This window comes from Sebastes umbrosus, chromosome 3 (assembly GCF_015220745.1).
Source record: "Sebastes umbrosus isolate fSebUmb1 chromosome 3, fSebUmb1.pri, whole genome shotgun sequence".
Classification (NCBI taxonomy): domain Eukaryota; kingdom Metazoa; phylum Chordata; class Actinopteri; order Perciformes; family Sebastidae; genus Sebastes; species Sebastes umbrosus.
Window position 1 is genome coordinate 31,064,668 of NC_051271.1, and position 12,038 is coordinate 31,076,705.

The window sequence follows — 12,038 nt, forward strand, 5'->3', positions numbered from 1 at the left end:
TTTGTAATTTGTAAACAATTTGGCATGGAAGTTTTTTGTTTTTTTTAAGATTTGTGTGTGTCTAGTAGTATAAATATCAAAGGCAAGGCAAGGCAAGGCAGCTTTATTTGTATAGCACATTTCAGCAGCAGGGCAATTCAAAGTGCTTTACATAAACATTCAAGAACATTGCGACAAAGTGCAAAAGAACATTAAGACATAATTAAAACAGTTATAAAAACATAAAAACATTAAAGATTAGAAAATAAAAACAAGCTAGAAATAAAGTAATTCAAGTAAATACATAGTGTGTGTACACACACACACACACACACACACACACACACACACTAACATTTATCTACAAAAATATAAAGTACACATGAAGTGTTCTTGAAGATTTTGCTTTATAACTACAAATTATCATTAGGAGAAAACATCCATGAAGAAAGAGAGAGAGCATATGTAGCAGAGCCTGTGTACCCTTTGCACAGTTAAAGGACATGCTGTTACATGCTATTATTGGACTCTCTCAGTAACATGGTGTCTGCATAAAACGCATTCATGCCCATGTTACTTAATTTGTAAACAATTTGGTATGGAAGTTTTTTGTTTTTTTTAAAGATCTGTGTATCTAGTAGTATAAATACCAAAGTAATTCAAGTAAATGCATAGTGTGTACAGACACACACACTAACATTTATCTACAAAAATATAAAGTTCACATGAAGTGATGAAAAAACTAAAACTCTTTGTTTTTTTCTGCATTAAAAACAGAACAAGTAAAAAGTTTTTTTTTTTTTACATAATTATTTTTGCTTTATAACTACAAATTAAAAACATCCTAATGACGAAAGAAAGAGAGAGAATATGTAGCAGAGCCTGTGTACCCTTTGCACAGTTAAAGGACATGCTGTTACATGCTATTATTGGACTCTCTCAGTAACATGGTGTCTGCGTAAAACACATTCATGCCCATGTTATAAACTGAACCACTCCCGTGAAAGAGATGGTGTTACAGAGATGGAGATGTAGAGATGGAGGGGTGGAGAAGAGGGAGAAAAGAGAGGGAGTAATAACCCAGAGAGAGAGAGAGAGGGAGGACAAAATACGTGACGAGGCAGCCTAAGAGCTGTTATGCAACCGCTGACCTACTAACACATATTTCTAGAAAGGGAGCCGGAGAAACTGGAGCAAAGTGTCCAGCAGCAGCACACAACACACAGGCAGCCGGAGCCAAGAGACAGAAACAGCATCCAGCAGCAGACCCACTGACTCCACCACAACTGTGCCGAGCACCGACGAGACAAGGACACGAAAACTTTTGGGAGGTTTCTTATAAAAGGCACCACAAGGGAAGAAGGAGGAAACGGGAGCGAGACGAGCTTTTGTTACGGACAAATCTTTTTTCCCCTCCTCCAGGACATTGAAAGGTATGTTATGACGGCATTTTGTCTATTTGTCTCCATGTGTTTGTCCTTTATTCGGTGTTTTTTTAACATATATATGTGGTGTGTTGAGGTGTAGACATGATGCTTATAGATGGTTATTGTTCACATGGCGACTCTCTCTGTGGATGTCTCTCCGGCGCGTCCGTGACTTTGACGCGTCTGCGGCTGCTTTTGTCTCATTAAACATGGCAACCCACGAGGCGAATTATATGCTACTTTGTTGCCAGGTTTGTTGCGTTTTGTTTGTTTTTTTTGACACGAAACATATAGAAGAAGTGGATAAAAACGTGGTTGTTCCATATATCCCACGTTTTTATGTGCCTCAATGTCAAGGCGAGGTTATTCCCCGCATGGTGGTGTTTTCCAGGGAATGGTGGGCAGCTGCTCGTGCTCGGTCTCTGTGTTGTCTGGTTAATGCAGACACACACACACACACACACACACATATAACAGGCTACTATGCTATATTAGCTCCTGCACGTGGCATGCTGCTGTTTGAAATATGGACATAATGTAGGTCACTGGATCATTTTTAGTTGTGTATATTAATATTTGTCTGTTCAGCTGATGCAGACAATAGGCTGGATTAAAAGCATGGCTTTTTTGTTTTTTTTTGGATACTAATTCAAATAAAGGGTATTTGCTATAATGCCACATTTTTCAATACATTTAGTTGAAACTCAGGTTATAGAACATATAAATAAAGATTTATATTAAAATAAATGTCTAACATCATGTTTTTAGGATATATAGATTGTGTTAATATTATATAAAATAGATTATTACAGATATACTACAGGGGGAAAAACATGTTATGCAACAGTAATATACTAAAAAAAAGAATATTTTCTCATTCTTATGTTTCTATAAAGCTCAAAATGTGCCTCTGTTACATTACTAACACATTTATAGGCTATTGTGTTCAAGTTCAAAGGAGAAACAAAATGTCTGATTTTCATTCAAAGTGAGTCACTGGGTGATTCTTTTTTTTTTTTGTACTTATGAGGTGTGTTAAGTAAAGCACAGAGCTTTGCTTTGAGGGAGTTGGAGGGTATGACATAACCGGCACACAGCAGGGAGAAGCAATAAACAGCAGCTCTCTCCCGGGACAGAGACGCCTGTAATTGATTCCCATTCACACCCTGCTCCTTCTTCCCATCATTCATATCCAGATTAGCACCAAATCCTCATTTCTAAAACAGATAGATATTTTAGAAATGCTTCTATCAATGACGTACCACAGCTGCTCAGTGTCTCTGGGTTATTTTTAACTTTGTCAGACTGTCTCCTCTAAGAGAAAACATGGGACATAAGAAAGCAGAAGTAAGGTCTTGAACCAGATCATCTTTTTTATTTGTTTGATACAGACAACTTGCGTCCCAAGTTCCTGGTGTGTGACTTTGTTGTGAAATTAGAATAACAAGTGAACATCCAGGATGTGATGCAATGCATGGAAACCCCTGTCTGGCGAGTTCTGGTGAGCTCTTAGTCCGCCTGCGTGCCAGCTGGTCTGGTTTCAGAGCCGTCTGCATTGCTCTGTCCCAGCCAGCTCTCAGAATATAGGTCAGACCTGTATCTGGGTGAGGTATACAGGTCAAGCTTTGGACTTACATACTTTAGTAACTACAGCTACTTGCCCCAGTTTCCTACTTAGGTGTGTATTCATCAATGTGTTTGTTTATTTAAAAAAAAAAGAAAAATGTAACTTAAAAAGATATAGGTCACATGTTACCAAAGGTTCAAAACACTAAACAGAACATTATGCAAATGTGTAAGCACATACAGATTGTCATGTTTATTTATTTGGAAACAAATATTAGGTTCACTCTTCAACAAATTTGTAACCTTCTCTCAAAAATGTGCATTTATCTATAAGATTTAGCATTCTGTCACTAATCATTAGTAGGTCAAATCCTACAGGTAGGAGTGTTTTTAGTTGTGTACTACAAAGAGCAAGTGTTAAATGGCATCCAGTAATTTGGTGTCACTTGCTGACCTGGAATGTCTGGATTCCTGTCCGCTAGTTTTTTTTCTTGACACAAAGCCGTGCGGCAAAATGGAGGCTCCTAGCTGGGGCCCCTCCACGTGTGTGGTGTTGGATCACTGAAAAGATGGAGGAGGGGAAAAGGATGCCATGCGCTTAACTCACACTTGCCTCAGAGGAGGTCAGAGGTGAAGCATTCCTCCCCAGCGGCAAGTGCCTGGGAACTACTTCCGACCTGTGTTTTCCACAGCCGAAAGCACTGAAAACAAAGTGTTTACAGTAACTGCAGTGAATCATTCTTTTTAAAATGGGAAATTAGAATCAGCTCAAAGAACCAATTACACAATGTCCAGTATCTCTTTATTTTCTAGCTCAAGTCTTGGCTTTTATTCAGAGCACAACGTGCCCAGTGCAAGGGGAGATTGCAGGGCATTCACAGCCAGTAACCTGTAGCTTCTGCCACGATGTAATATGCATGTGTTACACAAGCTTTGCTCCGCAACAAGAGAAATTCAGAGCACGTACGTTACGAGCAACAACAGCAGCCCCTCCCCATGCGGTCCTGAGAGAGAGCCTGTTATGTGTGAATTTGGCTGCAGCGATGGGTGTGTGCTCTGACGTCAATGCCATCTCCCTATCTCTCACTATTGTGTTTTTCATCTGCTACTGAGGCATATTATTTTTCTGCGCTGCACAAGGCGTCGTAGGGTTTTCTGCAGAGAACAGGGATTAATGTTGCTTGAAGATCACTGGGGCTTTCACAATCAGACTTTTAGGCAGATGACGTATTGTAGGTAGTCTGGTTTATTCCTCCTGCTGCAGATTCTGTAAAATTCCTCTCATTTCCACCAACTGAATTCCCCCCCGTCACCCCATCCCTCCTCTACTTCCTCCCTCCCGCACCTCTTTCTGTCGCTCTATTTTTAGAGTGCACTCTAATACTCTCTTTCCCTCTCCTGGCCTCCCTCCTTTTCAGTCCTACTGACCTATTTTATGGAGCACCGTCAAAGACAGGGGGAGTGTTTACTGCTTAGCGTCGTTTCTAGGTCAGTGGGACAACGTAGACGTTTGCATGCTTCCTTCTCGCCAGCCTTTGTTTCGTACCCACCCCTCCCCTGCCAAGTCTTTATGAAAATTATTCAGGGTTGTGGAGAGAGGGAGGAGCTGACCTTACATTTTTCCACATCTGTTGGTGGTTGAGTCCAAATCCCGTTCTGTTCAGCGTAGCCTTACTCCAGTTCTTTGAGAGAAGGAGACAAACAAGAGACGGTAAAATCCTTGTTTTGGCACTGAAGGGGAAAATTCAATTTGAAGAATAGCCTGCAGCACATCTAGGCTAAGCCCCTGAGTTACAACCTAACAGACATGGGTAAATAAGGGGTTAATTATTCAGAGCAGTAGTCAAGGTCTCAATGTGTTTTTTTTTTTAAATGTTTGATTATGTAACAGGGTCATTGACTCTGGGGGAAGCAGAGAAATGCTGTAACTAGTCTGGAGAAGACACATGTTAGATTAAATAGTGATGTGGCGTTGACTCAGGGGTGAGAAGTAAGTGGTTTGTGATTTGGGAACAATAAACTGCAGCACAGTGAAAGAAGGTCAATGTGAGTCTGTTTTGTTCAACTGGAGCCCTTTTGTTCTGCTCTCTTTGGGATGTGAGCGACTGAGCACGTTTTTTTTGTTTTTTTCCATCACAGCTTAAATATAGGACTGGGGGGGGAAAAAAATCAATTCACCTACGTATCGCAATTTCGTTTTTTTCGTTTTTTACAATTTTGAAATAAATGTCTTATTGCCAGAAAGAGCAAGTGCAATACAATATATTTGCTTCATTTGAGTCTATGCGGAGGTAGTCAAGTCAATTTTATTTTATTTAGAAGGTTGAAGGAAGTTACCGCTTTTATTATTGTAGTCTGAGTAACGTAACGTCATATCCGTTCCGTATCCGTCAAAAACCAGAACAAACCGCAGAGAGCCGAGACGAGAAATTAGAAAACGTCGGAGGGTCCGCGATCTGAACCCTCACATTTAAATCCAAAGTGGTAAACACCACTCATACAGTAAATGGAATCGCAATTGCAATCTGCATTTGTTGTGCTTGCATCATGTCTGGTCTCATATACCCCTATACAGAGAGAACATAAGACAAATATAGGAGCATAAATAGGAATTTAAATTGAAAATGAAACAAGTAGCACTGGCAGCAATAGCAGCTATAACACAATCTGTTATAAGACACTTTAACTGATGTATTTTATATTAATACCAACATTTTTCCCTCAGTGGGGAAATGTTCTGCAGATAATCCATTCTGCTTCAATAGCATATTGCAAATACGTAATAATAATCCTCTACCCAATATGTTATTTACATACTTGTGCTTCTTGTTTGATTTCAATATTCCAAATGTAAAAGCTGCAAACAAATGACAGATAAACTAGACTGTTGTGAGATGGTAAATTCCCTCAGAAAACTTAGCTCCACTGATTCCAGTTTCCTGCATTTGGGTGCTCCGAAAACAATAGTGTAAACAGGAAACAGATTAGGCTAAAAATAGCAAGCAGGTGATATTAAAAGGTCATATTTGTCATACGTATAATTATTCCAGCATTCAACAGGAGGAGTCATTGTTACCTACAGGCACAGTGACCTAGATTATTACATTCCCTGTGTGTGTGTGTCATAAAAAGATGTTTTCATGTTTGTAATGGACTCGGGAGCTCAGCGTAGTGATGTGTTATTAATTACTGCATATCTACTGTGTAATGCCGTGCAGTGAGCGAACCAGAGGAATCTGTCCTAAAAACAAGTGCAGATCTAGTTGTTATGTAACGCCGGACTGCCGTCAAACATCCGTCCGCGCTGCATTCAGCATTGTTGTTAACGCAACACACGTTGGGTGGGAAAGGCTTCCTGTTGAGCTACGATGTTGACACTGCATAAGGATGTTCGGCAGCTTGTGGTGTTGTGTAATTTCAGACAGTGTGACGGCTACTAGAGAAACTAACACATTCCCACTGCGACCAGCATCTCCCCCCCCCCATAGAAACACACATAGCCCACACAGATGTGCGTCCACTCCCATAAACCCATTTCAGCTACTTCTTAAAGAGTTTAGTGCACGACTTTAAATCTAGTGAAGCATTTTAGAAAATAAAATGTAAAAGCAGAAATTATAATGACACGTAATTTATATACCATAATATAATTAAAGTAATATATCAGTGTGTGATGATGCATCATATCCCCATCCATTCCCCGCCTCCCTCAGCCCCTTTATCTGTCAGTCTCTGCAGAGCTGGCACCAGGTCAGCCTGCCTCAGTCCTGTTATGTGACTATGACAGCACCCGTCTTACACAAGAGCTCTGCAGTAGCAGCAGCAGCAGCAGCAGCAGCAGCACATACAGCGTGTTTAATCCCTGCCACAGCCACACATGTGTGTGCTGATACTCAGACTCTGCAGACTCCCCAACCTCATTTTCTCTGTGAAGTCAAGGAAACAAAGACAAGAAAGACAAACGTTGCAAAATTTTGGGAGATTATATCATAGATTTTTGGCGCAGGTTGTGATAAACAGTGTGCATTGATCTCAAGTCTTAGAGGTTACACTCAAAGGACCCACATTAAAGCTTTGCACTACAGTTCACAAAGGCTGTCCTCAACCAGAGAAATTCTTAGTCGGCTAACACTCACACGATTTTTTCAACTAATTGATTAATTGATTTAATTGACTGATCTGTAAAACTGAGTTCTTCACAAAGAGTCACACAAAAGCACCAATTTAATTATCGTGTTTACAAGAGATGTGCTCATTATTCAATTAGTCGACTAACACTCACACGATTTTTTCGACTAATCGATTAATTGATTTAATTGACTGATCTGTAAAACTGAGTTCTTCACAAAGAATCACACAAAAGCACCAATTTAATTATCGTGTTTACCAGAGATGTGCTCATTATTCAATTAGTCGACTAATTGACTAAGAGTTGGCCTACAGTTTACAAGTCCAATTTGACCTGACTGAAATGTACATATATGTTGCAATGAACTGCAGTGGTTTTACAGCTAATCTAACGCTCTCTCTCTCTCTCTCTCTCTCCCCCCCCCTCAGCAAACAGCAGCACTGAAGCTGGATTGTCACAGAGCCCCAAAGTACACGGACTGACCTACATCGGCAGCAGCCTGACCGGCATCACAGCTCCGCTGAAGATTGAGGACGACGGTGATAAACTCAAAATCACCTTTTTTGAGGTTCCTCGTTCAGAACACTAGTTCAATGTCTGAGGTTTTTGTGGAGTTCCACCTCTTTTTGATCTTCTTGGCGAATATGGACACTTGAACGTTTTGATCTTGAAAATTAAGTAACAGAAATCAATGAGGCGATCCCTTCAAGGAGCACAAATACCTCATCAAGAATTTTTTTCCGATCCTGCGACTTAGGTCAAACTCCTTAGTGGCGAAGCAGAAGACTCATAGAGTTTTACATTTTTTCCCTCCCCCCCTTTGCCCTTTGCTAGAGTTACACTCTAGCCCCCAGCTGGGAAAAATGGAAAGTCTGAGTATACACATCCCATCCAGCAGCAACAAAAGTGACATGGAGGTCGACAATTTTTCGTCCTACAGTGGCAGCATCCCATCTCCTACTCCTGAAGGTGGAGCACGGATCAGCCGCCAGTCTAAAGGTTCCAAGTCTAGCGCGAGCTGCCGTCGCAAGCGAGAGTTCATTTCTGATGAGAAGAAAGATGCTTCCTATTGGGAAAAACGGAGGAAGAACAATGAAGCAGCCAAGCGCTCAAGGGAAAAGCGTCGCCTCAATGACATGGTGCTTGAGAACCGGGTCATGGCGCTGAATGAGGAGAACTGTCGTATAAAAACGGAGCTCCTCCAGCTCAAGTTGCGCTTTGGCCTCATCAGCACAGCCTCCTACATGGAGAAAAGTCAGCAGATCTCCAACAGTGTTGCCAACAATAGTAGCGGGAGCAGCAATGGCACCCCAAACGCCTACCTCTCAAGCAGCGGCTACTCCAGTGCATCCCAGGTGATGCTGAATTCTGACTCATCTGAAACTGAGCAGTCGAGCCGCGGCGAACGCCACAGTGCACTCCACCAGTACTCACCCCGGGGCTCCATCTCTGACATGTCTGATTCCTCCTCCAGAGACAGCCCAGAACCCACGGGCTACAACATAAAGACAGAGCCCTCAAGTATGGAGATGGCCAGAGTGGAAAGCAATCGTATGCCAAGTGGGGCCTACCATGGCAACCACACTGCACTGGTTTCTCCTCACCAGCAAAACACCCCATTGGCTGAAAGTGCCATGGACTACCAGCACCACCAACAGCAGCAGCAGCAGCAATGCCACATGGAGGCCTCCAGTCCCGCTCCTCAGGCCACCTCTGCACAGAGGAGCGTGATCTTGTATCGCTCCAGCAGCGGCTGTTACCCCATGGAGACCCAGAGGCCGGAGGACCAGCAGACCCAGCAGAACAGACCGCTGCAGCACTCCTCAACCCTCAAGTTCTCCGACTGCTCAGCGACCATCACAGAGGTCGCTGAGAAGCTAGAGAGGACAAAGACCATGGACTCACCTCAGTATGAATACACTAATGATCATGATGAGTCGACAGAGGAGCTGCAGCAAAGGTACAATTCCAACGCCCAACAGCAGCGTGAGAACCATCACAGGCACTACAGCTACCAGGGTCAGGAGAGCAGTCTTCAGCAAGCAGAAAGTCACCAGAACCCCTTTGCCCCTGATCTGGTACGCAACACTGAGGAGGGCAAGTCCTCCTTCCCACAGCACAACGGCTACCTCAACACACTGGACGAAGAGCCCCCGGTGCTCACCTACGAGGGAGGCCCCAGAGCCGGCGGTTTCTACCAGGAGAACTCTTTCGCTAAAGACACCTCATCCAGTGACGGGGACCCTCGTAGCTCTGACAAGGAGGGCTCCACAGACGACGAGTCCCCCTCCTCGTCCTCCTCAGACATCAGCAGCTACCACCAGAAGGCAGTGGGAGCTGCCGGCTCGCACCGCGAGTTCCACGCCGAGTTCAAAGCCACTGCCCTGCCCCACAAGCTCCGTCTCAAGTACAGAGCTCTGTCCAATGGGGCAGCAGGACTACAGATGGAGGGAACAGTCAACACCTCCATGTCCCCCTCTCCCACTTTGCCTCAGCACCCTTACTTAGCTCTCCCCAGCAACCTTCACAGCACCCAGGCCAACGGGGAGAGCAAAGAGGTGGAAAACGAGACTGATTATGAGAGGGCGGAGGCTAGAAAGGAGGGAGAGAAAAAGGGATCCAGCAGCAGCAGCAGCAAAAGTGGACGCAATAAGAGGCGAGATTAAGGACTAATAGGAACATTTTCCTGTCACCTCTTTGTCGTCTTCAGCAGACAGACAAATATAACTGACTCACATCGCCACCTTACAAGACATTAAAAGCCGGCGATCTGTTTGAGGTGCCGTAAGGATGTGATTTCACCAAGTTTCACTGTGTCAGCTCTTCCTCTTCCTCTTCGCTCTCTCCTACCTCCCACCTATCCCTCCAATTAAAATGATAGATCACTTAACGAGGGAGGGGACAGAATGAAACTCTCCAGAGCTGGAGTCTGGGATATTTCCCTCGCGGAAAATTCAAACATTATTCAATTATTCATTATTGTAAACTGCCTTGTTGGCCGGCCAGCATTTATTGTGGCATTATGGGAACATTCCTTTGACCAAAGAATACACATCCTTCCTTTAGTGTCAGAAGAGTTACATTCGTCCTCCCTCTGAACACACCTGTACCATTTGATCCTCCACCCTCTTACCATCCGCACACACAAGTCCCCTTCACTTCTGAAGCACTTAGATTGTATATTACTGTGATATATAAATTTGCATATATGGAATATATATTTTAAGAAGAAAAATGTGTTAAAAAAAAAAAAAAAAAGCAGTGGGATGCGGAAGTCGTAGACTTAAAAGTGATCACTTTGTTCTTGTTGAGACACCTTGTACAGCCGCTCTTGTTAAGAAAATGCCTCAAAGATTTTCTTTTAACTAGAACATGATCCACAACTTGTATAAAAAAAAAAAAAAGAAAAAAAAAAAAAAGAAAGGTACACTTTTTTAGATGTATGGATCAGATCGGTGGCCTCATTCAGGAGCTCTTTGACACTCAAAGCTGTCAAAACGGTCAAGGCCAGTTATCCGCATATCAGTCAAGGCTATGCAGTCACACGTTGCTGTTTGCAAAACCTGACAAGCACAAGGCAAGCCTCGCCTGCCAGCCAGCCGTTCAACGAAGATCAATACATCTTCATTTCCAGACAAATGTTGTCTGTCTAATAAATTAAACGGCTCTCCAGTCGCAAACCAGCAAAGCTGCTCTCTCTTCATAAGGTGCCTCTTTATTGTGTTGTCCCTCGTCCCCACTTTGGCCAATGTCTTAACGATCCCACTCACCTTCGCACTGACTTGTTTTAGCTACAGTAGCTGCAGTAGATCATACAGTCTGTACAAGTTTAACTGTTTCACTTCCTGGTGCCTGCCTCTGGCCACTATGTATAAATGTAAAGTTGTCTCTATCTCTTGTATACTGCTGTCATTATTTTATTATTATTTTATTGATATTTTCTATTATATTCGTTTATTATTTGGGCTATTATTATGTGTATTTTTCTGTCATCCTGTTGTGTCATTTTGCTCTATGCTCTTCCTGGTTGTGCTGTGTATTTACCCATGATGCCCTTTGCCCCAGTTACCATTTGTACTCTGTGTTACCGTATAACCTTTGTTGTTTGCCGAATGGCTTTCTGAAAATGGGAAAAGAAAAAAAAATGGAGAAAAAGGCTTGTCCAGAAGTGATTATGTATTGCTATACTTCATGTGGATATGCAAAATGGTTACAAAAACACTCATTTTTCGATTGTGAAAGATTCAAAATGGAGAAAAAAATAAAAGGTTGTTGAATTTATTTACGTCTCTTTTGAACTTTTTGATCCACTTTTATGAAATGCCCGGTGAAAGTGACACACAAGCACTCGCACGCACACACAGACACAGACACAGACACAGACCAGCCTTCTTCTAGCAGAAGACCAACTAGCTGATTCACAGCTCACAGACAGCAACATCCCAGTCTGCCAGTACAGCTCAGCGTGAGCCAACACAGACAGAAAAACTTCACTGGTTCACTGCGTCATCACTTAATGCCGCCTACTGGCAGAGACTCACTGAACAAATGGGAACACCACTCAGACTGTGTGGTACAGCAGTACAGGAGGGAACCTGTTAGCTAAACTTAACCCCAATCTGAATATTCATGTAATATATTTATGCTGACAGTCACAAAATACACATGACTCCAATAAAAACCACAAAGTACACTTCATATTTTGCTAACTGTTTGCTCACAAGGGTATATTCAGTGGATAAAATATTAAATACATTTAATGAAAAGGTCGAGCAGTTAGCTCAAATAGAGACTGAATGAGTAAAATATGACATAAATAGTTCAAAATTGCTTGTGAGTAGGGCTCAGGGGTTGATTTAAAGAGCTTTACATATGGTAAATAAATGCATCACAAGAACATTCATAGTTAGCTGCAATAATCAATGTTTTAATACTAA

At 42.4% G+C, this 12,038-nt stretch overlaps 1 protein-coding gene across 1 annotated transcript; it reads left to right on the plus strand.

Moving 5' to 3' along the window:
* The first annotated feature begins 1,048 nt into the window (after positions 1–1,048).
* On the plus strand, positions 1,049–11,382 carry nfil3-5 (nuclear factor, interleukin 3 regulated, member 5). The gene is made up of 2 exons (XM_037765637.1): positions 1,049–1,412; positions 7,530–11,382. Exon 2 carries the CDS (start codon positions 7,965–7,967, stop codon positions 9,765–9,767), a length of 1,803 nt encoding a protein of 600 aa, XP_037621565.1. The 5' UTR covers positions 1,049–1,412; positions 7,530–7,964; the 3' UTR covers positions 9,768–11,382.
* Positions 11,383–12,038: the final 656 nt, after the last annotated feature.

Coding starts and splice junctions, on each gene's coding strand:
- nfil3-5 (XM_037765637.1), top strand. CDS start 7,965: ATGGAAAGTCTGAGTATACACATCCCATCCAGCAGCAACAAAAGTGAC.